This window comes from Drosophila subobscura, chromosome O (assembly GCF_008121235.1).
Source record: "Drosophila subobscura isolate 14011-0131.10 chromosome O, UCBerk_Dsub_1.0, whole genome shotgun sequence".
NCBI classification, from domain to species: Eukaryota; Metazoa; Arthropoda; class Insecta; order Diptera; family Drosophilidae; genus Drosophila; species Drosophila subobscura.
This window is the reverse complement of record NC_048533.1, coordinates 7711876-7736213: the sequence shown is the minus strand read 5'-3', so window position 1 is coordinate 7736213 and position 24338 is coordinate 7711876. Positions and strand designations below refer to the sequence as shown.

General features: G+C 42.9%; 8 protein-coding genes across 9 annotated transcripts; 2 read left to right on the top strand and 6 right to left on the bottom strand.

Moving 5' to 3' along the window:
* Positions 1 to 26: 26 nt before the first annotated feature.
* LOC117898993 lies at positions 27 to 3587 on the bottom strand. Its single transcript, XM_034808736.1, has 4 exons — positions 2606 to 3587; positions 2420 to 2539; positions 298 to 394; positions 27 to 241 (listed from the first exon to the last, which is right to left on the bottom strand). Exons 1-4 carry the CDS (start codon positions 3446 to 3448, stop codon positions 48 to 50), a joined length of 1254 nt encoding a protein of 417 aa, XP_034664627.1. The 5' UTR covers positions 3449 to 3587; the 3' UTR covers positions 27 to 47.
* Positions 3588 to 4129: 542 nt separating this feature from the next.
* On the bottom strand, positions 4130 to 21598 carry LOC117898981. 2 transcript variants are annotated; one of them, XM_034808721.1, is made up of 6 exons: positions 21449 to 21598; positions 20881 to 21103; positions 5502 to 5771; positions 4927 to 5423; positions 4505 to 4868; positions 4130 to 4439 (listed from the first exon to the last, which is right to left on the bottom strand). In XM_034808721.1, exons 2-6 carry the CDS (start codon positions 21092 to 21094, stop codon positions 4246 to 4248), a joined length of 1539 nt encoding a protein of 512 aa, XP_034664612.1. In that variant the 5' UTR covers positions 21095 to 21103; positions 21449 to 21598; the 3' UTR covers positions 4130 to 4245. The 2 variants fall into 2 exon arrangements, with proteins under 2 accessions (XP_034664612.1, XP_034664613.1); XM_034808722.1 differs by lacking the exons at positions 4130 to 4439; positions 4505 to 4868; positions 4927 to 5423; positions 5502 to 5771 and adding exons at positions 19585 to 19893; positions 19955 to 20821 and having other exon boundaries at positions 21449 to 21589.
* On the bottom strand, positions 6350 to 7891 carry LOC117898985. The gene is made up of 4 exons (XM_034808727.1): positions 7651 to 7891; positions 7096 to 7592; positions 6668 to 7037; positions 6350 to 6608 (listed from the first exon to the last, which is right to left on the bottom strand). The coding sequence occupies exons 1-4, from the start codon at positions 7844 to 7846 to the stop codon at positions 6403 to 6405; spliced, it is 1269 nt and encodes a 422-aa protein (XP_034664618.1). The 5' UTR covers positions 7847 to 7891; the 3' UTR covers positions 6350 to 6402.
* Positions 7977 to 9579, bottom strand: LOC117898982. Its single transcript, XM_034808724.1, has 4 exons — positions 9307 to 9579; positions 8740 to 9242; positions 8300 to 8669; positions 7977 to 8237 (listed from the first exon to the last, which is right to left on the bottom strand). Exons 1-4 carry the CDS (start codon positions 9503 to 9505, stop codon positions 8029 to 8031), a joined length of 1281 nt encoding a protein of 426 aa, XP_034664615.1. The 5' UTR covers positions 9506 to 9579; the 3' UTR covers positions 7977 to 8028.
* On the bottom strand, positions 11148 to 12707 carry LOC117898983. The gene is made up of 5 exons (XM_034808725.1): positions 12489 to 12707; positions 11926 to 12428; positions 11495 to 11864; positions 11226 to 11434; positions 11148 to 11175 (listed from the first exon to the last, which is right to left on the bottom strand). Exons 1-4 carry the CDS (start codon positions 12685 to 12687, stop codon positions 11232 to 11234), a joined length of 1275 nt encoding a protein of 424 aa, XP_034664616.1. The 5' UTR covers positions 12688 to 12707; the 3' UTR covers positions 11148 to 11175; positions 11226 to 11231.
* LOC117898988 lies at positions 13677 to 15131 on the top strand. The gene is made up of 3 exons (XM_034808730.1): positions 13677 to 14284; positions 14343 to 14871; positions 14930 to 15131. Exons 1-3 carry the CDS (start codon positions 13730 to 13732, stop codon positions 15112 to 15114), a joined length of 1269 nt encoding a protein of 422 aa, XP_034664621.1. The 5' UTR covers positions 13677 to 13729; the 3' UTR covers positions 15115 to 15131.
* On the top strand, positions 17088 to 18780 carry LOC117898986. Its single transcript, XM_034808728.1, has 3 exons — positions 17088 to 17754; positions 17813 to 18341; positions 18396 to 18780. The coding sequence occupies exons 1-3, from the start codon at positions 17200 to 17202 to the stop codon at positions 18578 to 18580; spliced, it is 1269 nt and encodes a 422-aa protein (XP_034664619.1). The 5' UTR covers positions 17088 to 17199; the 3' UTR covers positions 18581 to 18780.
* Positions 21599 to 21746: 148 nt separating the features above from the next.
* On the bottom strand, positions 21747 to 24253 carry LOC117898992. Its single transcript, XM_034808734.1, has 4 exons — positions 23169 to 24253; positions 22251 to 23117; positions 21983 to 22186; positions 21747 to 21931 (listed from the first exon to the last, which is right to left on the bottom strand). Exons 1-3 carry the CDS (start codon positions 23365 to 23367, stop codon positions 21993 to 21995), a joined length of 1260 nt encoding a protein of 419 aa, XP_034664625.1. The 5' UTR covers positions 23368 to 24253; the 3' UTR covers positions 21747 to 21931; positions 21983 to 21992.
* Between the last annotated feature and the right edge of the window lie 85 nt (positions 24254 to 24338).

Here is a 24338-nt window from a genome sequence, read left to right as displayed (position 1 = left end):
AATACTATTGTTCGATAGTTGCTCCCTCGCTGCCTCTGTGGATCATCTTATTTGTCCAAAAATCCAGAGAGCTCAAACTCCTTGATGGTGCGCTGCAAGAAGGCACGATATTTGGGATTCTCGACATTCTCCCGCCGGAACTGGTCGCCGCTCTCGGTGCGGGAGTTGAGGTCTTCTAGATTTTCAAAGCCAGCTCCCTCGCGGAAGATCAGAGGCGTAAGGCAAGTGGCGCCAATTACACCTAGAATAGAGGATAGTTATAGAAGATCCAAAAAAGTGATAGGGGAAAATACGCACCCATCAGGCTAGTGTTGATAAGATCGATATGGATATCTTTGAGTGTGGGAATGTTTCCTTGATATTTGAGCTTCTCCAGGGTCTGCTTCAGCACCTGATGGTTGTGAAGGTTGCAGACCAAAAATACAAAATTTAGAATGTCTGGACAAAAATTGTATTAAGAATTTTTTTTGGGAACAGTCTTCTTATTTTATCGCAAAAATATTGAACCTTCCCCACTGTACATGCATTCCATAGAGAGCCCAAATGCAAGATCAGAAGCTTTTATCTTGAAAAGCTCTCTCTTTCGAAATTGCACGTGCGAGCGCCGTTCACATGTGAGCTTTTCTCTCCGCAAGCATAGCTTACGGCTAGCCCTTCGAGAACCTTCTTAGCTCTCTCATACCCAGCTTTTGGAGGGGTAAAATAGTTAGGCTAAGTGCATGCTGCACAGAACAAAAAGTGCATTCAAAGTTGGAAGACTTAATTAATGTGCGTACAGAACGTATAAAAAGAAAAACGTGGTGAAAATTCTGCAAAACCATAAAAGGGAACATAAACCCAATAAAAACCATTTGAAAAGTGTTGTGGCTGCAAAGAACAAAACAAAAACCAAACCCTGGATAAGGTACGCAAAGAAAATGAAAAAGTGACCTTATTACATAATTTCACGTATGTACTGTACATACATAGGTTATGATCCACGTGTGGCAGAAAATTGCTGACCTGGCCTGACCACCCCTCAAGGAGGGGGGGTCCGCTTCATGACGATCATCAGTCCTTCTTCTTGGTGCCACCGGACCTTGCCTGCAGGCATAGAAACGGATGGACTTGGCGATCGGGACCGAGCCGTTTATATACATATATCTCACGCGCAATTAAGCCGCTCAACAACAACGACAATATAAAACCATCTAAAATATTATATCACCGCGCCTTGTGTAAAGAAAATGTTGGTGCTTGCACATGTAGGGTGTGGAAAAATTAGCTCAGCGGTCATTGCCCTTGCGGCTGACCATACACGTATGCACACTTAACTAGACCCACCTGACCGTATGTCACCTATTCTCTCCTTCTCTCAGGTTATTAAAATTGTTCGATGCCGACATTCTAAAAGCCACTTAAGGGAAGAAAAATAAATCACAAAATCTAGAAAAGAAAATTTAATGAAAAATTATGGATCGAAGAAAAAAAAAATAGAAAAGAAAAATTGTTTAATAATATTAAATATTCCTAGACGTTAACTTAGAAATAGAAGAAGAAAAAAAAAATGAAATTTATGCCTAGTTAAGAATAGATTTTAAAAGGTGCATCATCGGTCTCATTGTGTCCATGGAAGGGTATTGGTAAAATACCTCTTCATAACGCTTCTTGTTATTTTGCATATTTCTACATTTCTTTAACAGTTTTTATTGCAAACGTGAAATTGGGCCCAACGACACCAGCAGCTGTTTAAAAGTCTGTAAGTAGACACACATATATACACATACACTCCGGGTCAGGAGAATAGCGTCTACACAGTGAGACATGCATGCTTAACCATATATAAAATGAATTATTATTAACTACAATCACTACAATTATGCCATTTAATTCCTTTAATTAAGTCATTCTTACTTTATATTTTGATTCTATTATTTTTATTCATATTTGATCACTCTCTTGAATTCCTATGTCTTAAATTAGCCCCACATATATATACACATGCAGTAAAAATAGTTTTAAGGGTTAGGGTAGAAATAATGGGGGTTACAAACAACATGAAGTTATACAAGTCAAAGTAAAATTATAACGATTAACATGAATTTCTAATCTGATTTTTGGGAGGGGTTCCTAAGGCACATAGCGCAGCAGCAGAAGGTTTTGGGTAGAACCATAATGGCATATTCTTATGTTATTCTACATGGAGGGTGGGTCAAGAGGGAAGAGCACAACCACCTTGCTCTTCACAGTAGGTAGTGGACCTTAAGTTCCGTCCGGGTTTGTAATTCCGATCCCAGTTCCCGTAAATCTGTCTACGATTTTGTTAGGTGACGGAGTTCGTTTTCGCAGCACAACACCCACCCCATTTTCCCTGAGCCTAGCCGGCCAACCTTTAGTAGACAGAGAGTGCTGACGAGACGACACTTCCCGTGTCCGTTACATGGTACGTCCTTACAATGTACTTGAAGTGCACCTTGCGCACATTCTCATTGAGAGAGCCGTAGAGGAAGTAGTTGAGGTCTATTGCCGGAGATCCCACATAGGCCAATTGGTAATCCAACTAGAGAAATAAACGGATAGTAAAAATGTTAGTGAGTTTGAAAGATTGAATGATGATCCGACTTACAGTCACGACATCATCGGGCTCCTTGGTCTCGTTGTTGATGTGAAACAGAAGATTGTTGATCCACAGATCCGTGAGGTTGAACACACGGAAACCCTTGTCGCTCTCGTCAAACATGGCCAGAGCTCTCTGGAGCACATTCTCGGCCAGAATGAACATCTTCTCGGTGATCTCCTCGTAGCCCTTCCAGTGGGCCAACTCCTCCGCCACGCAGCGAATGTTCACGGGGAAGTAGGTGAGGAAGTCCCGCCGATCGGGATTCCGTGAAATGGGCGCCTCATCGAAGAACTCCAAGACCTCAGGACTCTCCTTGGCTATGACGGCACTGCAGGCATGAAGCTTGGCTATCTTCTCTACGGTGGGCAGAACGTAGTCCAGGTTCAGGAGGCGACCCCGCTCGAAGTTCTCAAAGCCGCTCATCTGCATATCTTCCAGGATAAGGAACGGTTCCGGGGACTCCGTTGTGTAGTAACAAGCGGGAGCAATCTTGCTCTTGTCGCCAATGGACTCCAGCAGCGCCTGCACCCTTGGGAGCACCTCCTTGTAGGAGAGGATCTCGCGCTTGAAGAGCTTGCTACGCTGGGCCACGGCTCCTGTTTGTCCCTTGGGATGGTCCTTGATGATCACCGAGAACTTGCTCTTGGCCGCCTCGCCTCGCTGCAGATTGAAGGTGGCCCGGTGCATTTCGCTGGCAAAGCCCGCCGCCGTGTCTCCCACCTGGGCGCTCTTCACCAGCAGCTCGCTAACGGTCAGCGTTTCCTCCTTGAAGTGCTCCTTGAGCACATCCTGCAGGAACTCCACCGTCAGCCACTCGGGTGCAATGTAGTTCTTCGTGCCGGTTCCCATTTTGCTGTGTTTTTCTTTTATTTTGTCCAAGTCACCTGACTGCAGCGCGTTCCGAAAAATAACCCCGAATCAGCTGGCGCGACCGTCTCAGAGAGCTTTGAAAGTGAGAGTGTGGGGCGGAACATGTGACAGCGGAAGCTTTCTCTGTGTTGATTGTCTGGCAGGGGGTACATTAAGCGTAAGGTAAGTCAGTTTGAGAGACAGGCACCTATTCGGGCAAAAAGACTTGGCATGTTTGGACTTAAATTTTATTTATTAAGTATACGTCAAGTGAGGAATTCACGCATATCAAATGAGCAATGAAATATGGAGCTCTTTTTTCCTCACCCCATGCTAATATACCTTGCGCTTTGCTCGAAACTTTTCTCAGTTATTTGTGGAATATGTGTAGCGCAGTGTGGAACTGTTGGTTTTGTGGAACTTATGCCTCGCTCTCTCTCTCTATCTCTCTCTCTCTCTCCATTGGCCATGTTTCGACTTGATCTAAATGGAAACAGCTGTTGTTTGTCTCTACAAAAAGTTATTTCCAACTCAATAGGAATTTCCATAGACTCTCCTTCAATAGGGCACAGACCCGGTATGATAAGAAGGCAGCGCAACGCTTACTAACGAAAAATAAAACCCACTTGATTTCTTTGGCTTATTTTCTTAAAAAGTATAATAGACAAACATTGCCGCAGCTAAACAAAAGATAAATCTTTAAGATAGTCAAAGTCACTCACGAAATACAGCAGAATTACACACTTGCATATGCACATATGTATGTGTGTAAATATATACCTTTGGTAGAATCGCATTCAAAAGTCTAAAATGCCACGCCTATAGAGGAACGGAAATATGCTGAGAGCAGAGCGGACGTACAGGGGATTCGTGTAGACCTTGGAGCGGAAGCGGTCTCCCTCCTCGTCCGCCTGCATCAGTAACTGGAGACTCGCCTCCGTGTCGACCGGCATAAGGATAAACACCAGATGAGTAAAGGTCGTAAAGTAACCTATGAACATAAGAAAAATAGTTAGAAATAAGAAAACATAAGACTCCCCTTAGTTCTCCACTCACCCCAAAAACCATACTTGATCATGCTCATATGGAGTTCTCTTAACAGAGGCATTCGTTCGCTGTAGTTTAGGATCTTCAGGCAGCGCACCAGATGAGTGTGATAGATCCTAACGAAGCAATCAAAGTGCTTGATCCGTATGCTATGATGGGCCGAGCAGACGATCAACTCCCACAAATCCTGCGAAGGACTGCCCCACTTGCACAGTTGAAAGTCCACAAAACGCAGTTGATTGATCTCCCCAGATTGGCTATAGCTTAGCATTATGTTGCTGGACCAAAAGTCCCCATGATTTAGCACTTTAAACTCCTGGGGATTGGTGTTGAAGCAGCGGGCCACAGATTGCACAAATTGATCGGCTGTGGGCTGAGCGAACATTATTGATCTCCTTTGGTGGATAATTACCCATTAAATCTGTACTTACAATGCGACTCACGTACTGTTCATGCTCAGGCAGACCCCATTTGGCCATGGCCGCCTTGTAGCTCTGGACACGGGCCTGATATGACTTGGATTTGTTGTAGTTGGCGGGCAGGTAAGTACGTTGGAAATCCTCCGGAAAGGGGCCGTTCCGCTGTCGCCACACTGCGCTGGCCGCATGGAATTCCGCCAGTTTCTCGAGCACCCTTCTCATGTGCGGCATATCGAAGCCCTTGAGACGATTGATATTACGAAACTTCTTCGTTTTGAGATCCTCCTGGACGAGGCAGATGCGACCATTGACATTCTCCGACCAGTGGCATTTGGGGGCAAACTGTACCGCCAGGCCCGACTGCTCGTAGAGCTGCTCCAATTGTGGTATAATCAGATCGTACATTTGCTTCTCCTTGGGAAAGATATTCAGGGTGTTGACAAACCCATTGCCCTGGGCATCGTCCAGCATGGTCTTCAGCACGTAGGATTTCTGCTGTGAGAAGCCGTCTGTTGCCGTGCGAATGAGGTAATTGTTAGTGTAAACAACAACCTGTCAAGGGTCCACGTCCACCCCCTTCTTCTCACCTTTCATTTCAATGTCGACGATAATGCGCATCAGCAGCGATGTATAAGTCTCGCCCGGAGGCGTGGCCGGTATAATTGAGAGATTCAAGATGCGTCGGAACTCTTTCAGCTCCCGCTTCAGCAGCTTCTTGAAGTAGGCCTCGTTGACCCACTCCGGTATGCGGACATTATGGGTGGTGCAGAACTTGTTGCTGTTATCGGGCATTCTGATGGGGGACTTCACTTGACTCTGCTTTCGGATCGTTTGGAAGTTCTCTGGGCTGCTGGCGTCTGGTGTTGTTCTCGAACCGAACAGTGGGGCGCAACTGTTTTTCTGGCGCTCTGTTTTGCCTGTTCTTATCGAGAATGTTGTTTCTTATTTCGGTTTTGTTGCTTGTGTTGGCAAGGTAAACGCTCACTTATCAGGCAATGCCAATTGCCATTGCCCGCCCCGTCTAACTGGTTCGTCAACAGCTCGGACACTGAGCATCGCGTTCATCGCGCTCGTTTGTTGATTTGTTTTGGCCCAAAACTCGCTCTCCCATCGAGACACTGCCGAAGGCACAAGCGATACTGTGATAATTGAAAGAGCTTTTCCCCCTCTACATAAATATATTTATTTTTTAGAGGTATGTGGGATGGTCGCGTCTTATCAGCATGGATGACGATGTGAATGCCTGATAGCCGGATGGGAGGGGTGGGGGTGCAAATGTTATTCCTTGTTTGATGGACGTATCTCTCAGACCCTACAATCTCTACTGTCTGTCGAGATGCCCCTAAGATGGCTTCCCCATTTCCATTCCAATCGAAACTATTTCCAGTACCGCCGATACGAGCTATCAATTGATGGAAAGCTTGTTGAAACCAGATTCAATATTCGCACTAATTTATTCAATGGAAAGAATGGGAAATGCATCGGCACTCATTCGTAGTCGCTAAAGTTGAACAGTCCACGATTGCAGTAGAAGGGATACACCTCTTTGATGACCTCCACAAATGCTGGATTCGTATACAGACGCGTGCGGAGACTCCTGCCAGCCTCGTCCTGGGACATTAGGGTGTGCAGATTGGTGTTCCTGTCACTGGGCAACAAAACGGCAGATAGATGACTCATCAACGCAAAGAAAGCTGCAAGAAGAGTGCATCTAAAGATGTTTTCAACTGTCTTGTCTCTAAAGAGAACCCACCATAAAAGGAATTGTTCTTCTTGTAGAGGGCAGCCTGCAAATCCCTCAGTTGGGGCAGCGACTTCTTGTAGCTAAGTATACCCAGGCAAACGATGAGATGTTCCCAATAGATTCTCACAAAATTCTCATACTCCCTGAGGCGCAACTCTTTGCCTGCTGAAATGGTGATGATGAAGAGCAGATCCTGGGCAGGACTACCCCATTTGCAGTGCTGAAAGTCCAAGAGGAGAGCTCTGTCCAAGCCGTCATTCGAATTGTACCTAAAGAGAATATTGCTGGACCAAAAATCGCCATGAGTGAGGACATTAAAGTCATTGACATCGGTCTTCAGGGACTCCAAACACATTTGCACGTACTGCTCAGGAGTGGGCTGGAATAGAGATGAAAATATATTGGAAATGACATCTTTTTGATGAGAAGAAACATACGAAATTCTTTAAATATTTCTCCTCGATTCCCCAGGTCTTCATGGCTGCCGTATACTCTGTAACCTTTGCTAGGAATCCGCGTTTGCTATGCTCCGTGTTATCCTTATGGGCAAAGCCATGCTCAAAGTCGATAGGATACGATCCATGGCGATTTTCGTAAACCACACTGGCGGCATGGAGCTCCGCCAGCTTACGTAGACTCACGGACATGTGTGGCATGTCCAAGCCCTTGCTGCGATCCACAGTTACGAATTCCTGCGATGACAAATCCTCAAATATGAAGTACAGATAGCCATCCATTTCTCCAACTTCCAAGCACTTGGGCGCCAGCTGAATGGGATGTCCAGCCTCTCGGTAGAGCTGCTCAAAGGCGGGTAAATAGGTGGAGTACATTTGCTGCTCCTTCTGAAAGTATCGGAACTCCTCCACGAGCCTTCCACCTTTGTCGAATTCGAGCGTGGTCTTGACCACATAGCTCTGAGTTTTAAGACTGCCATCTAGGAGATGTTTAGTTAATATAATCGGAGTGCTTGATGCTACAATATCCCCTCCTACCTTTTAGTTCCAAGTGCAGATGGACGCGCACCAAAATGGAGGTGAAATTACTGCCTGGCGGGATGGCAGCCACAGGTGTAAACTCTAGAACTCGACTGTAACTTGGCACATCTTTGGCCAGCACTGTCTTGAATTTGTCCTCGTTTAACCATTTGGGAATAACCAGATTTTCGTTTGGGTTCTCTATCTTTGACATGGCTCTGATCTCGGACTAATCTTGACTGAACACACAACTCGACTGACTCTGAAGCATAGCAAAACTTTATCCAGCACAGATGGCATATCATGCACAGATAAAACTAATTAAACGCTTCAAGATAAAAATGGTTTCCTACTATCTACATTTTATTTGGCAGAAAAATAGTGTTCATAAAGTAATCAGACATCGTAATCACCAAAGTTAAGCAAACCACGATTGTACAGAAAGGGATACAGATCCTTCATTACACTGGCAAAGGCAGGATTCGACACGAGACGCAAACGCAGGCTTTCACCCTCTTCGGTTTCTGCTGACAAAGTGTGCAGATTGCTGTCCTTATCCGTGGGGAATAATATGATTGGCAAGTGGTTCATCAAACCAAAGAATGCTGCACAGAGAGAGAGGAACATTTGTCAGTCATATGATGGGAAATCTCCTTCGCAAACCCACCATAAAATGAGTTCTCCTTCGCATACATGGATCTCTGAATGTCTCTGAGTGTGGGAATGGGCTTCTTGAACTTCAAAACCTTTAGGCATGCGATGAGGCGATCCCAGTAGATTCGCACTAAGTTATCAAACTCCTTTATACGAATATCTGTGGCGGCCGAGAGTATAATGAAGAAAAGAAGATCCTGCGCAGGGTTACCCCACTTAACGATTTGAAAGTCCACGAGAATTAGCTCATCAATTTTGCCATTTGGCAGATAATTGCTCATCAGATTGCTGGACCAAAAGTCGCCATGATTGAGGACATTAAAGTCATTTGGAAGCACGTCCAAGCAACTCAACGATTGCGCCCAATACTGATCCGCTGTGGGCTGCAATAGAGAGAAACGTTTAGTCAATTCCAATCTTTTGGTTTTCCTTTTGGTTTTTCCATAAACTTACAAATTCCTTGACATACTTCTCCGCATCGTCCATGCCCCATGTCAGCATGGCCTTCTTGAAGGCACGCTCTTTCAACTTGAATGCATCCATGTGGAATTTGGATGCCTTCAGGGTGACGAAACCCTCAAGGAACTCACTGGGATAGGGTCCGTGCTGCTGCTCATAAACCGCACTGGCGGCATGGTATTCGGCCAACTTGTGCAGCGCCCGCGTCATGTGCTCCATGTCCAGGCCCTTGGTGCGATCGATGTTCTTGAATCTCTTCACGCACAGATCCTCGAAAATGAAGTGAATGTTGCCCTCGCGTTCCTCCGTGTGGAGGCACTGCGGTGCCAGCTGTATCTTCCATCCGGCAGCCCTGTACATCGCCTCGAAGGCAGGAAGATAGGTCTCATACATCTTGGCCTCCTTGGGAAACAGACCAAAGTCGTTGATGTCACTGCCGCCACGCTCCTCGGGCAGCATGGTCTTGAAAATGTATGTCTTGGTCTTGACACTGCCGTCTGGTGGAGATTATATTAGTCTCTCTATAAGTTTTGTTTCTGGTTTAGTGTATCTACCACCAACCTTTCATTTCCAATTTAATGTAGACCCTTATCATGGTCGACGTAAAGTTCTCTCCCGGGGGAATCGCCGCCACTTTGGTAAACTTCAATATCTTCACATGATTGGGTTCGTCTTTTGCCAGCACTCCAGTGAAGTACTTCTCATTGATCCAGTCCGGAATGATCAGATGCTCATTGGGATTAACTATTTCCTCACTCATCGTAGCGTCTATTCTTTCCACTTCCAGCACGACTTTGCCCGTCACTTGTTACTGAGGCACTGAGCCCCATTTTTTATTGGATTTTGCAACGCCTTATCGGCAGCAAAAAAAAAGTTTCCTAATTGAGATACTCTTCATACTGAGTCGGCTGTTTTGTTTAGCGCAAAAACTATCTAATCAATCTTATCTATACGATGACTTTTCTGCTTTTTACAATTTAATTATGAATTTGCATTGTTGTACTTTTTGTCAAGAGACTCTTTTGTATAATAATCTCTACTATATTTTAGTGCCATAGCAATTACGACAAGTGCTTTCTCTGGGTTGAGATTCGTGTATTGGCCACTTGATGGTGCAGTTATTCCACGTATCTTTTAGGATAGTATCGCGAGACTATAAAGTTCCTCAGCAATACAAATATATTAAAAATCTTAATTGCTGCAAGTGTATTCGCATTTGCATGTTTGCTATGGCTAGTATAAACTATTAGTGTAAAAATTGTCTGAAATTTATCAGTGTTTGGCCATGATAGTCGTGTAATCTATATCAAAAACATTATTGATAGCACGTACTACAAGTGTGTAGAAAATATTTCCTGGCAGATTGTAGAAATTTGATTTTATAAATTTCTGAGATAGTGTACACCCATGGAGACCTATTCAAAAGTTTAATTAAAATAACACACGCATAGAATTGTTGATATGTATGTATGTATGTAAGCACATATGTATGTACGTACATTTTTATTCGTGTTTGCGATCGAGTGTATTGCGTGTGAAACCTACATTGGGGGCTGGGTGGCTGTAGTTTTGTATATTTTTATTCAGTTCATTTTTTGGCCCCGTCACAATGATAATCACAGTGGGCCGTGCCTCAAGACGTCATCAGCGGCTCAATTAACAACGCGTTGAGTCATTATTAGCATCAATATTCTAGTGATCGCAACTGCTTGATTTTTTATACCCGGTACTCGAAGAGTAAATATATTGTATTTGTATATTGTATTTGTGGGGAATAACGGTTGTATGTAACGCACAGAAGGAAACGTTTCCGACCCCACAAAGTATATATATTCTTGATCAGCATCAATAGCCGAGTCGATAAAGCCATGTCTGTCTGTCCATCCGTCCGTCTGTCCATCCGTCTTGTTGAGCGCCTGGATCTCAGAGAAAATTTTGCATCCAGACTTCTGTATGCTCACACTGTTACATGTCAGCCCAAAAAACCCCGCCCCCGCAAAAACGCCATTCCGTAGGGAATGGCCATATCTATCAGATCACCAAATTTGGATCCGATTGGATCATTATTATAGCCAGAATGAAGAAATTAATTTGCAGTGGCTAAACCCACCCCGTCCCGCAGCTTATATTTGTTTTTTTTTCACATTCTCTCATTCACACTCTGCTTCGCGCACTGGCAGAGTCCTCTGCCTCTGACACGTCTCTGCCTCTGCCTCTGCCGCGTCTCTGCAGTGTGTTGCTCTAGGGGAGGGTGACGAGCTAAAGGAGCGTGGTGTTGGCGTGAGAAGTGTTGTAGATGTATGAACATAGATGACAGATGAAGAAAAAATGTAAAATTTGACAAATAACCGCTAAGGTGCAGATGTAGTACTGAGTGCCGGGTATAAAAGTTGTGACGCGTAAGAAGCGTCTCACACGTCCCTACTCGTTGGTTTTTGATTCTGTGCATCTAAAACTAATCTTTCCAAGTCGTAAATTTATTTTAGCTAAAAATCATTAAAGTTAAAAATGCCACGGTTGTAGAAAAATGGATACAGATCCTTCATGGCCTGCACATATGAAGGATTTGTAAACAGGCGTAGACGGAACTTGTGTCCCTCTTCATCCTCGCGCATCACATTATGCAAATTGGAATCCTTGTCCGTGGGGAATTTGATGATGGGCAAATGATTGAACACTGCCATGACAGCTGTAAAAGAAAATTGTCTTTTATCATTAGTGTTTAAAATAAATCAAGTGCTAAACGTACCGTAGAAGGTATTGTGCTTTTTGTACAAAGAAGTTTGAAGATCACGCAATGTGGGCAATGGCTTCTGGAATTTGAGTAACTTTAAGCACTCCACGAGACGCTCCCAGTAGATCTTAATGAAGTAGTCGAACTTCTTCAGCTTGATATCGTTGGCCGCTGAGAGAGTGATGAAGAACAGCAAGTCTTGTGCAGGACTGCCCCATTTGCAGAGCTGAAAGTCCACCATAATAAGCTCATCGATCTGGTTATTTTCGAGATAGTTGCTCATCAGATTGCTGGACCAGAAGTCGCCATGTGTAAGGGTATTAAAGTCCAAAGGATCCACCGTCAAATTACTGGCGCAGACTTTTCCATACTGTTTAGCAGACGGCTGAAAGGAGAGAAATCTCCATTGTGAGCTCTTCAGAATAGAAAATTTTTCATTGACTTACAAAACTCTTTGCATACTGCTCCTGATCCTCCAGTCTCCAGGTAGCTATGGCCTTTAGAAAGGCTTCCGATTTCACTGCCCATCCCTGCTCTTGTTGAGGCAGGTTCCTTTCGGCAATGAATCCTTCATTGAACTCCGCGGGAAGAGGACCCTCCTGCTCCACATAAACTGATGCTGCCGCATGGAACTCTGCTAATTTATGCAGCGCCCGCTGCATGTGTGGAAGGTCCAGGCCACGAATACGATCGACATTCTTGAACTTCTTCACGGCCAGATCCTCAAACACAAAGTTAATGTTCTCCCCCCGCTGCTCGGCATACAGGCACTTGGGTGCTAGCGAAATATCCTCACCGGCTGCCTTATAGAGAGCCTCGAAGGCAGGCAAAAATTTCTGATACATCTGAAACTCCTTGTCGAAGATGCCACATTCGCGGATCTCCTTGCCACCACGATCCTCTGCCAGCATAGTTTTGAAGATGTATGTCTTGGGCTTGGTGCTGCCATCTATTGAAACCCCAATGGATCTCAGTTCTGATTATATCATATCCCCAAATCTGTGCTTACCCTTCAACTGCAGAGTCAAATGAATACGCAGCATAATTGAGGTGAAATTCTCCCCCGGTGGTATCGCTGCCACCGGCTTGAAGCTGAGGATTTTCGCATACTCAGGTTCATCTTTTTGTAGGACCTGCACGAAGTACTCCTCAGTTACCCACTTGGGTATGTCCAAGTGTTCATTGGGATTCTTGATCTCTTCCGCCATTGCACCTTGCGCGTTGAAAGTTTTCCCCAAACTGATTTCATTTTCGGTATAGTTTTAGGGCCGGCCAATTCATATCGAATGGAGCTTTCGTTATAGCCATATAGGCATAGGCAGAGAGAGAGAAAAAGATAGAGAGAAAGAGAGATCGAGAGAGAGAGACAGGGGAGAGGGAGCTTTGGGACCGAATTTGATTATTGTTTGTTGGAAATAGAGAACCAGAACTCTTAAACTCTAGATAAGATTTGAATTGTTTTCGCAACTAAAAACAAACTTACACCAGCAATAAATAAAAAGTGCTTACGCAACTTGTAAATTTTTTTAATTGACATCAAAATTCGATAAACTATGGATACAAGTGGCTGAAACGTCAACGAATTGTTCGAATTGTTTGTAATTAATTTCTCCCTACAAAGTTGTTAATCAAATAAAAAGAAGCAAAAGAAGGAACCGGTCTCAGAAACTCTGGGCTCTATAGAGTACTCATATTTCAATCTGAAAGATATCATGAATATTTCAAGTAGTTCTTCCAAACACAACCCAGATTATCTTAAGATTACAGTCCCCCTTACACAGCCACCCCTTATAACCAGTAGAAGGAAACCTTCATCGAAATGTTGGGGAGAATACTAGACGCAACCAAAATAGATTGCTTTTTTTTTGTATGGTCTAGAAGGGGAATCACACTGCCATTAGGCATTACAATTTAATTTAACATTTTAATGATGAAGGGAATGGAAACACAGCGCGCCCACGTTTCCATGGCAACCTTAAACTTGTGAGAGTGAGAGAACGCCGATCTGATGCTTGAGAGAGAGAGAGAGAGAACCACACACATCCACACATCTCTTTTTGGATTCTAATCGGCAAATGCTAGTCCCGTACTCAAAGCTCTCTGAAGCTTCCACAATTTCATTGCTCATTACAAATTCATATGTACTTCGCTCGCCGAAAGCATATAAAGTGAATGATTTTTTGAGTACCTTTATTCAGTTAGTAGAGCGAAATACTAGCAGTACTCCCAGTTAGAAAAATTAAAAACAAAATGTCGGGGAACACAGATAGTGAAAACTTCAATGAAGACGAGCTGGTTGCACCTGAATGGTTAAATGCTCAGTTTATCGCAAAAGTTCTGAGCGAGCATGAACAGGCTGTCGAACTAAAGGTCACCGACCTGCACTTTTCTCCAGCCAGCGCCAAGGGCGACCACTATGCCAGCATCATGTTTCGCGCCAAAGTGGAGTACACCACCCGGAATGGAGACTCCAGAAAGTCGCTAATCATCAAAACAATGCCGGAACAGGAGGGTCACAAGAAGGAAATGCTGGACGAGTCGCCAATCTTCAAAACGGAGACCGGAATGTACAGCACAGTACTGCCGGAGTTTGAGAGGATACTCCGGCAGGCAGGAGTCTATGATAAACTCTATGTGGACTGCATCTATCACAGCCTGAAGCCTCGTCAGGTGATGATCTTCGAGGATCTGGTGGAGATGGGTTACGTCGTGATTCGAGATCGTGAGCCAGGCCACGAAGAGGTTCGTTCCGCCTACTCCAAATTGGCGAAATTTCATGCCGCGAGTATGAAAGTCCAACAAGAGGTAAGCAACCCAAAGGCATCACTTCTTCAAACTCTGAATAAGATCCTCTTTCTATTAGCAACCCACTAAACTCGAAAGCTACACCAACGGACTTTTTGATATGCCAAAGTTGTTGAAGGAGGGATTTATTATCACCGGCATGACATTCTTTGTGGACCTGCTGGAAAAAGAGCCAGAGCTGCGAAAGTATAAGAAATACTTTGAAAACATAAAGGGAAACCCAATCCAGCAACTGATGGAAGAATGGGCGCAAAGGCGTCAGAACCCTCAACCAGATCCGTACAACGTCCTTTGCCATGGAGACTTCCATCTGCGTAACATGATGTTCAAGCATAACAAGGAGACAGGCGCCTTCGAAGACTGCATGCTGCTGGACTATCAAATGTGCAACATATCCCCCTTGACCGTTGATTTAATCTACTCGGTTTACATGCTGTTAGAGCCACAGCAACGATGGGATCATTGGGAAGATCTACTAAAGCATTACTTCTCCGTTTTGGTTGATACTCTGAAGAAGATCGGATATAAAGGAGAAATGCCCACAGAAGCTGGACTCTGGGAACGATTCCATGAACTGAAAAACTTTCGTAAGTTGGTTCCCCAGAACTCTAGCTAAAATAATAATCTCGCATCGCTTCCTTTTAGACTTTTTCATGTTGAGCACATTCCTGCCATTAACGTGGGCTGGTAGGGCGATGGGCACCGACTTTGGTGATATTTTGCAGAACGATGAAAAGCGTAGAGCTGCCTCATTTCTGGAGGGTTATATCAAAGATGTCAAAATATTGTTGCCGCGCTGGGAGCAATGTGGCTACTTCAAAGATACCTAAAGTTACCTAAATGTTATCCGTTGATATGTAAAACGATATTTTCTTCTTAATAAATATACATACAGAGAAACAACTTGCTTCCAAAGCAGATTAAAGTATTTCTTATTGAAATTAAAAAACTTATTTAATGTATATGTAATGTATCTTATATTTCACATTGCTAAAGTTCACAAAATATTCATTATCTGTTTTATAGCTATTTTAACACCTTTAAATCGAAACAACATAAGTTTAATAACGTTTGGTTTAAAGGTTACACTTTCTTCCTGAAAAACTTCTGTTCTCAGAAAAGAAAGTTTTAACTTCTCTATAAAATAAGAGATTCAAAACTGATTTTCTTTTTCATACAAAGACCATTATGGAACCCTACAAATATAACAATTTTCTTTGATTACGCAGTACATTAAAAAAAATAATTATATAAAATTATCAGATTTTTGGCATCCCCTGAACGAGAAATATTTACGTGTTGTGTGCCTTATTAACAATCGACTCCCATAAATGGCTTACGTAACAGAAGATGAACGCCATCATATGTAAAAATGTATGTACATATGTATGTATGTACATACAGCTGTGAACAACAAAAGAATTATCTTTTTTTAAAGGTTTTTAAGTTAAAACAATTTGATGAAACTGGTGAAACTTTTCCAAAATAGATTTAAAATTTTAAAAATTATTAACAAGTAAACAATTGAACTAAATAAAAGAATATAATTATTAAAAAATAATACAAATCGTTCAAAGAGATAACGTCTTTTGCGGTAACAGGGATCTTCAACGGTCTTCAGTTTAAACCAACAGGGCTGGTTTGTGTGAAAATCTTTGTAAATGTAGATGACAGATGTTAAAAGAATGTAACATGTAAAATTTGAACAAATCAAATGGTGATTTTTGTACATATGTACATACATACATATGTATTTAAATACTGACTGAGTACCTGGTATAAAAGTTGTGACGCGTACGAAGCGTCTCTCAAACGATCTTCCTCGTTTTAATCATTCGATTTTTTAGTGACGTAGTGACGCTATCTTCAGTGCTCTTTTTTCTGTGAAACCCGTGATTCACTACCCACTCAAGCCCCCCATCAATCCCAAAAATAAGTTTCACAATGACTTTTGCATCGATTGTGAGCTCCGTTATCGATTTAGGTTTGGAAAGACATTTCTAGTTTTTTATACCCAGTACTGGAAGAGTAAATAGGGTATAAGGTATTTGTGTGGAAAAAATGTAACACAGAAGCATGCGTTTACGACAAAGGTAAATATATCTTTTCTTGATCAATATCAATAGCCTATCGACTCGGCTAGCTATGTACATATGTCTGTCTAGGCTCAGAGACCATAAGATAGGGCAACCAAGTTTGGATCTATCAAATCATCGAATGAAGATCGGCTTAGATCATTAGTATAGCCAGAAAGAAGAATTTTATTTGCAGCTTGCTTATTATTTATTTGTTTGCTTCACACCACCACTACCATTAGCTTTGCTTATGCTTGTCTATTGTTGTCATTACTTCTCGCTCGCACACTCTGCTGCGCGCAGTGTGCGGCTTTCCCGGAGGGTGGGTGAGCTGAAAGGGCGAGTTGGATGTGAGAAGTGATGTAGATGTATATGACAGATGTAGAAAACATTTAAAATGTAAGATTCGAAAAAATATAAGGTTACATATGTACATACATACATATGTACATATGTATGTACATATATATATATATATATATATATATATATATACATATATACTCACTGAATACCGGTTATAAAAGTTGTGACGCGGGCGAAGCGACTCAAAACGTTTCCACTACTTTTGTGATTAATGGAATCTAAACATAGCGTACGCACGTTTCTATGGCAACCTTAAACTTGGGAGAGCGAGAGAGCAACAGTTATAATCATTAAAAGCAAGCCGCATACTCAAAGCTCTGCGAAAGCTTCCCCAATTTCTTTGCGCATTACAAATACTTCGCTCCCCGAAAGCATATAAATTGGATAATATTTTGCGTACCTTTATTCAGTTCACGGAGCGAACTACTGTCAGTACTCCTAATTATAAAAATTACAAAAAAGAAGGCAAACAAAATGTCGGGGAAGACAGATAGTGAAAACTTCAATGAAGACGAACTGGTTGCACCTGAATGGTTAAATGCTCAGTTTATCACAAAAGTTCTTATCGAGCATGAAAAGGCTTCCGAACTGAAGGTCACCGACCTGCACTTTTCTCCAGCCAGCGCCAAGGGCGATCACTTTGCCAGCATCATGTTTCGCGCTAAAGTGGGTTACACCTCCCGGAAAGGAGCCTCCACCAAGTCACTAATCATTAAGACAATGCCGGAACAGGAGGGTCACAAGAAGGAAATGCTGGACGAGTCGCCAATCTTCAAAACGGAGACTGGAATGTACAGCACAGTATTGCCGGAGTTTGAGAGGATACTCCGGGAGGGTGGAGACTATGATAAACTCTATGTGGACTGCATCTATCACAGCCTGAAGCCGCGTCAGGTGATGATCTTCGAGGATCTGGTGGAGATGGGTTACGTCGTGATTCGAGATCGTGAGGCAAGCCTCGAAGAGGTTCGTTCCGCCTACTCCAAATTGGCGAAATTTCATGCCGCGAGTATGAAACTCCAACAAGAGGTGAGAAACTAAAAGGCATCACTTCTTCAAACTCTGAATAGGATCCTCTTTCTATTAGCAACCCACGATACTGAAAGGCTACACCAACGGAACTTTTGATAAGCGAAAGTCGTTGGAACAAGGATTCATTCGCACCGGCATGACATTCTTTGTGGAACTGTTGGAAAAAGAGCCAGAGCTGCGAAAATATAAGGAATACTTTGAGAACATTAAGGGAGACCTAGTCTCGCAACTGATGGAAGATTGGGTACAAATGCGTCAGAACCCTCAACCAGATCCGTACAATGTCCTTTGCCATGGAGACTTCCATCTACGTAACATGATGTTCAAGCATAACAAGGAGACAGGCGCCTTCGAAGACTGCATGCTGCTGGACTATCAAATGTGCAACATATCCCCCTTGACCGTTGATTTAATCTACTCGGTTTACATGCTGTTAGAGCCACAGCAACGATGGGATCATTGGGAAGATCTACTAAAGCATTACTTCTCCGTTTTGGTTGATACTCTGAAGAAGATCGGATATAAAGGAGAAATGCCCACGGAAGCTGGACTCTGGGAACGATTCCATCAACGAAAAAACTTTCGTAAGTGTTTTACTATGATTCCTAGTTGAAATAATAATCTATTGCCTCCTTTAGACTTTTTCCTGTTAAGCACATTCCTGCCATTAATGTGGGCTGTTAGGGACAAGGGCATCGACGTCGTTGAACTGTTGCAGAACGAAGAAAAGCGTAGGAATACCTCATTTATAGAGGGTTATATCAAAGATGTCAAAATATTGTTGCCGCGCTGGGAGCAATGTGGCTACTTCAAAGATACCTAAAGTATTTAATGTTATCCGTTGATTTGTAAGACGATCTTTGCTTTTAAATAATTAAACACATAGAGAAAGAACTTGCTTTTAAAGAAGATTAACAATTTAAAGTATTTCTTATAGAAAAGGAAAACCTTTTTTAATGTATTTTACTGTATATTCAATGTATATTATTTCACACAATATTCATTTAAAGCCAAGCAACAAATCAAGTTTCGTTGTAAGCTTACACTTTCTCCATGAAAAGATTCTGTTTTCAGAAAAGAAAGTTTAAACTTCTCTTGAAAATAAAAGACTCAAAACTGATTATTTTTCTATAATCAAAACCATTCTGGAACCCCAAAAATTTTCTGTGACTGCATTAAAAAAATATAATTAAATACAATTATCAGACTGTGGGCATCTCATTTAAATTGCTGTTTTAAGTCGGGTGATGGTCACCCCCGGAATGAGAATTATTTGCGTGTTGTGTGTCTAATTAAAGATCTGCGCCCACAAATGGTTTACGTAACAGTAGACGAACCCCATCATATGTACATATGTACATATGTATGTATGTATGTAGATACGTATGTACATATGTACTTATGTATGTCATTCATTATCATGACAAGTGGATAATTATTTGTTCGAAATAATTATATACATATTGTAGAAGTGTGGTTGACCAGTTCTCTCAACCATGATTGACAAGTGTGGACACATTTCTGTGGTTGGTCTTGTTCAATCAGTTGCAAATTTCTAAAAGTGTATTTGTTGACTACTGAACCTAAGGTACCAAATATTGCTGATATTATATTTGCTAGCAAAAAAAACTGGGGCGTGTCAAATCTGTTGTGATTTCTATGTCATAAAAAACATCTACCTCTAGCGGCCCTATACTATTACCCCCAAGCTAACAAAAAACTAGTCTTTTGCGTGTTTCCATTTTCAGCCAGTCATGATGATTTGTTTACGAGTGAAACTTGCCAAAGTCTAAAGTTCAGCCATTCACAGAGTTCGTCAATGGGAAGTGATCAGATATTTCGTTTGTTTAAAAAGAATTTCCTATTTATTGCACATTCTTATGATACTATATAATATCACAATATATTGGGTAAACACTAACACAAGGGAAACATGCTCGCGCTAGTCCTTCAACAGTCCTTTCACTTCGAAGAAAGGAAGTAAGAGCCTCATGGCCTCCACATAGTAGATATTGCTGAATGTTTTTATGCGCATGGCATCACCCTTTGGACCGGGATCCATCATGGTGTTGACATTCGAGTCCTTATCGGAGGGCATGAGCGTGGCCGTCATCACAGTGTTGGAGGTTAGGGGTCCTACAAAGGAGAGGAGAGCTTAGATTGGAGAAATCTAACCAGCGAAGCTTCAGAAACTCACCCCAGAAGCCATACTTCAGCATCATAATGTGCAAATCCCTCAGCGAGGGAATTTTCTTGGAGTAATTGAGCAGTTTGAGGCACTCGGCCAGACGCTCGTGATAGATCTGAATGAAATGATCAAATTCCTTAACTTTGATGTCCAGCGAGGCGGATGTGCAGATCAAGTACCACAGATCCTGAGCGGGAGAGCCCCACTTGCCGATCTGCAGGTCCACGAAGATTGTCCTGTCGACCTCGCCGTTATCCTTGTAGTTAAACATAATATTGTTGGACCAGCAGTCGCCATGGTTCAGCACATTGAAGTCGCTTTCATCCACCTCATTGACCTGCAGTGCCAGGTCGAAAAACTCAGAGCCAGTCCAGAACTTTTGAATGTATTTCTCGGCATCGTCGAGGCCCCACTGGCGCATGGCGCTGATGTACTGCGCCTGACGCATTTCCCCCATTTTCTCGAATAGCGGACGACTTTCCTCGGTGTACATGGATTTGTTGTACTGCTCGTCGTAGGGGCCGTAAAGGTCGTGGACCACCACCGAGGCGGCATGTAATTCGGCCAACTTTCGGAGCACGCAACGCATGTGTTCCATGTCGAAGCCCCTGAGGCGATCGCAGTTCACAAATTTCTGACGGCTCAGATCCTCAAAGACCAGGCTGATGGCCTCTGCAGTGTGGTCGACGAGCAGACACTTTGGCGCCAGCTCAATGTCCACACCCGCCTCCTTGTAGAGCTGCACAAACTGGGGAATGTGCACTTCGTACATTTGTTTTTCCTTGGGGAACAGACCCATGGCATTGATGGCATCCGCGCCCTCGCTAGACTCCAGCATTGTCTTCAAGATGTAAGACAATTCCTGCGTGCTGCCATCTAAAGTGGGGCTTGGAATAAGCAAAGGGGAATTCCCATGAAATTCGCTCTGGACTCACCTTTCAGCAGCACATCGATGAGCACACGGATCATCACGGAGGTGTAATTTTCTCCGGGAGCCGTGGCTGCAATGGGTGTGAAGCTGACGATCTTGTCAAAGCCATTCACATCCTTTTCGAGTATTGGCAGGAAGTAGTCCTCGTTCACCCACTTGGGTATGGTCAGGTGCTCGTTGGGATTCACCGACTTCTCTGAACTGCTGTTTGGCGACATATTCGGGCACTGCAATCAAGAGATCAGAGATCGCAAACGATTAGAATCGTGGGCTCAAGATCAAAGCAATTAAACGCTTCTAAATCATTTTCTACATATGCATAGAAATTGTTGCGTCATGATGAGTGGCTACATTACACTGCCAGACACTGCCTAACTTGTTTCCTTTTCACTTATCTAACTTTAGGAGGGGGTTTGTTTTATCTTGCAGTTGCGTATATTTTACTATAATTTCATTCATTTCAGATATGGCACAAGCAGTCACATGTAGGATGTTTATTCTTGAGAGCATCACTGGAGAATCTCTTTTCGCAATTCACTTAAATTTCGCTTTTATTGTGATTTATTACTGACCGACTTTTCTAAATTTCTAATTTGAATATACAGAATGATGAATGGGATGCCCGCTGGGAGGGTGAACTGTTGGGGTTCCGGGTTCGTTCCGTTGTCCGACGATTTCTAACGACAAACAAATACTGAGCCTCCAACACGGCGGGCCACACACTTATGTACGCTAAGCCCCACAGCGCGACAAGTGCGACTGTTTCAGTGTGTGAGCGTATCTGTGTGTGCTGATAGCGAAAACTGGTTATTTGCTTGGACGCTGCCGCCGCCGCCGACACACACCCACAAAATGCTTGAGGGGAGGAGAAACAAATTGCAACAATATAGGCATATAATCGTTTCCTTTATCTAAAAATAGTACCCCTAATTAAAGATATTGTGACTATCTTTTGTTGTCCTTTACTTGAATAGCTAGAAACTGTAATCACACCTTTACCTTTTCTTTGATTGTAATTATAAATTCTTTAATCGTATTTTAAATCAAAGCATGTCGAGACATGAATGCAGATACAACTACACATTAAGTTAAACATTGGATATGGTATACATCCCACTACATATCCAGAAGGCCCTTGTTATCGAAGAACGGCAGCAGCTGCCTCATCGCATCGGCGTAGTAGGGATTTTTGAAGCTCTTTTCTCGCAGAGCATCAGCCTCTGGTCCGGCACCCATTAGCTTATCCATGTTGGAATCCTTGTCCGAGGGAAAGAGAACGACCACCATCACACCGTTTGCCGTAAAGGGACCTGAAAAGGAAATGATTAGAGTTTGAAGCTAAAAATCCCTTAGAAATCCTCTTTCAAGACTCACCCCAGAAACCGTGCTTCAACATCTGCATCTGGATATCCCTCAATGAGGGAATGGGATTCGAGTATTTAAGGAGTTTTAGACACTCGGTCAGACGATCATGATAGATCCGAATGAAGTGATCAAATTCCTTAACTTTGATGTCCAGCGAGGCGGAGGTTGTTATCATGTACCACAGATCCTGGGCGGGAGAGCCCCATTTGGCCACCTGCAGATCCACAAATATTGTCCTGTCGATCTCCCCATTCTCCTTGTAGTTGAACATTATGTTGTTGGACCAGCAGTCGCCGTGGTTTAGCACATTAAACTCGCTTTCATCCACTTTGCTTAGGGCAAGGCCAGCGTCAAAGTACTCTGAGCTCGTCGGGTGTTTCTTCAGGTATATGTCCACATCGGGAAGTCCCCACTCGAGCATGGCTTTTTTGAGTTGAGGCTCACGCTGTTCTCGTATATTTGAAAATACCTCTCTATTTTTCTCATTAAAAAAGGATTCATAAAACTTCGAATCGTAGGGTCCAATGAGCAAACGATTGACCACCGAGGCCGCATGAAGTTCTGCCAGTTTCCGTAGCACACAACGCATGTGGGCCATATCGAAACCCTTGAGACGATCGACATTCCTGAAATTCTGACGACTCAGATCCTCAAAGACCAGAGTGATGCTCTCGGGTGTCTCCGCAAGGTGTACGCACTTTGGGGCCAACTCAATGTACACTCCAGCCTCCTTGTAGAGCCTCACAAACTGCGGTATGTGGTCCTTGTACATTTCCTTTTCCTTGGCGAAGAATCCCATCTGACTGATCAAGGCACCGCCCTTGCTGGCATCCAGCTGAGTCTTCAGTATGTACGATATCTTTTGCTCCTTGCCGTCTGAAAGAACTTTGGAAATGGGAGCTCTCTTGGAAGGAACTTTGCACTCACCTGTCAGCAGAATGTCAATGTGAACTCTGATCATGATGGAGGTATAGTTATCGCCTGGCGCTGTAGCCGCAATGGGTGTGAAGCTAATGATCTTCTGAAAGCCACTCACATCCTGCTCGAGAATGGGCAGAAAGTAGTCCTCGCTCACCCACTTGGGTATGTCCAGGTATTCATTGGGATTCACGTGTTTCTCTGCCATTACGATAGAGATTTATGACCAAAAAAAACACAGTTAAATTTAGGTATTATATAACACCAAAGCGTTGCGGGGTAGCGAATTTTCTGTTGTGTTTATATGAAGAGTCAAACGGTAACTGAGAACGTGCTCTATCAGGTGTGTCTAATATGTAGAGAACTTCGGAAAGGTTTGATAAAGAAAATACTATAAGTAATGCTTATAATCTGAAATGATTAAAGTTGCAGCTGAAGAAAGAGTTCAGAACTTTGATCTATTTGGCCAACTCGTTTCCGTTTTCTATATTTAGAGAAATTGTAACAGCCTCAGCAAGAACAGGTTCTGGGGGAATACGCGAAACCTTATCATCATTATGACATAGCCAAATCTGATCGAAGCAGGCAATTACGTTTATAATTATGGGTATAGGTTGTTTGATTAAACATTTCTTATATGTATGTGCTATACGTATTCATACAAAACACATGTTAACATACGAACAAAGTACATGGAAGTATTTGTTGTGGCCGCAAATTAATTAAAATTCCAAACACTCAAGTGTTCCAATGCCACTGCCAGGCATACAATCAATCGTCTGTCGAGAGAGAGAGAGAATTACACTACATAGTAGAGCAGCAAACTGGGAAATAGAAATGGGATATAGTATATTTAATTGAATCCCGTCTAGTCATCCCACATTGGAACAATTTACGCCATGGGCGCGTGCGATTTCAATTCAAGTTTGTGTTGGCCTGATTAATAATAAAAAAACCAACCGAAAAATTATTATCAATTTTGTTTGTTGTGTCGTCAGAGATTAGGTTTCCTTGCCACTCGACATGTATTCGTAAATGGGCATGAGATGTTTAAAAAAAATGCAAAAATACGCATGAACGTAGTAGCGTCGCGCCATGACTTTGTTCTTTCATGGTTGAAAGATGGGCGTGTGTGATCAATACTTTTATGTTAGCTTATAAAGATAGGAGGTATAACCA

Bases quoted from the DNA above. Each gene is read 5' to 3' on its own strand.
- LOC117898982 (XM_034808724.1), bottom strand. From the start codon at position 9,505: ATGAGTGAGGAAATAGTTAATCCCAATGAGCATCTGATCATTCCGGAC. The intron at 9,243-9,306 runs GTTGGTGGTAGA...AATCTCCACCAG, and splicing joins CATTAAATTGGAAATGAAAG to ACGGCAGTGTCAAGACCAAG. The intron at 8,238-8,299 runs GTGGGTTTGCGA...CTCTCTGTGCAG, and splicing joins GAAGGAGAACTCATTTTATG to CATTCTTTGGTTTGATGAAC.
- LOC117898992 (XM_034808734.1), bottom strand. From the start codon at position 23,367: ATGGCAGAGAAACACGTGAATCCCAATGAATACCTGGACATACCCAAG. The intron at 23,118-23,168 runs GTGAGTGCAAAG...AAGTTCTTTCAG, and splicing joins CATTGACATTCTGCTGACAG to ACGGCAAGGAGCAAAAGATA. The intron at 22,187-22,250 runs GTGAGTCTTGAA...TTTCCTTTTCAG, and splicing joins GTTGAAGCACGGTTTCTGGG to GTCCCTTTACGGCAAACGGT.
- LOC117898993 (XM_034808736.1), bottom strand. From the start codon at position 3,448: ATGGGAACCGGCACGAAGAACTACATTGCACCCGAGTGGCTGACGGTG. The intron at 395-2,419 runs GTAACGGACACG...CTTCACAACCAT, and splicing joins ACATTGTAAGGACGTACCAT to CAGGTGCTGAAGCAGACCCT. The intron at 242-297 runs GTGCGTATTTTC...CCTCTATTCTAG, and splicing joins TATCAACACTAGCCTGATGG to GTGTAATTGGCGCCACTTGC.
- LOC117898981 (XM_034808721.1), bottom strand. From the start codon at position 21,094: ATGTCGCCAAACAGCAGTTCAGAGAAGTCGGTGAATCCCAACGAGCAC. The intron at 5,772-20,880 runs GTGAGTCCAGAG...GAACAACACCAG, and splicing joins CATCGATGTGCTGCTGAAAG to ACGCCAGCAGCCCAGAGAAC. The intron at 4,869-4,926 runs GTAAGTACAGAT...ATGTTCGCTCAG, and splicing joins AACAGTACGTGAGTCGCATT to CCCACAGCCGATCAATTTGT.
- LOC117898983 (XM_034808725.1), bottom strand. From the start codon at position 12,687: ATGGCGGAAGAGATCAAGAATCCCAATGAACACTTGGACATACCCAAG. The intron at 11,865-11,925 runs GTAAGTCAATGA...CTCTCCTTTCAG, and splicing joins AGCAGTATGCAAAGAGTTTT to CCGTCTGCTAAACAGTATGG. The intron at 11,435-11,494 runs GTACGTTTAGCA...TTTCTTTTACAG, and splicing joins AAAGCACAATACCTTCTACG to CTGTCATGGCAGTGTTCAAT.
- LOC117898988 (XM_034808730.1), top strand. From the start codon at position 13,730: ATGTCGGGGAACACAGATAGTGAAAACTTCAATGAAGACGAGCTGGTT. The intron at 14,285-14,342 runs GTAAGCAACCCA...TCTTTCTATTAG, and splicing joins GTATGAAAGTCCAACAAGAG to CAACCCACTAAACTCGAAAG. The intron at 14,872-14,929 runs GTAAGTTGGTTC...GCTTCCTTTTAG, and splicing joins CCATGAACTGAAAAACTTTC to ACTTTTTCATGTTGAGCACA.
- LOC117898986 (XM_034808728.1), top strand. From the start codon at position 17,200: ATGTCGGGGAAGACAGATAGTGAAAACTTCAATGAAGACGAACTGGTT. The intron at 17,755-17,812 runs GTGAGAAACTAA...TCTTTCTATTAG, and splicing joins GTATGAAACTCCAACAAGAG to CAACCCACGATACTGAAAGG. The intron at 18,342-18,395 runs GTAAGTGTTTTA...TGCCTCCTTTAG, and splicing joins CCATCAACGAAAAAACTTTC to ACTTTTTCCTGTTAAGCACA.
- LOC117898985 (XM_034808727.1), bottom strand. From the start codon at position 7,846: ATGTCAAAGATAGAGAACCCAAACGAAAATCTGGTTATTCCCAAATGG. The intron at 7,038-7,095 runs GTATGTTTCTTC...TCTCTATTCCAG, and splicing joins AGAAATATTTAAAGAATTTC to CCCACTCCTGAGCAGTACGT. The intron at 6,609-6,667 runs GTGGGTTCTCTT...CTCTTCTTGCAG, and splicing joins GAAGAACAATTCCTTTTATG to CTTTCTTTGCGTTGATGAGT.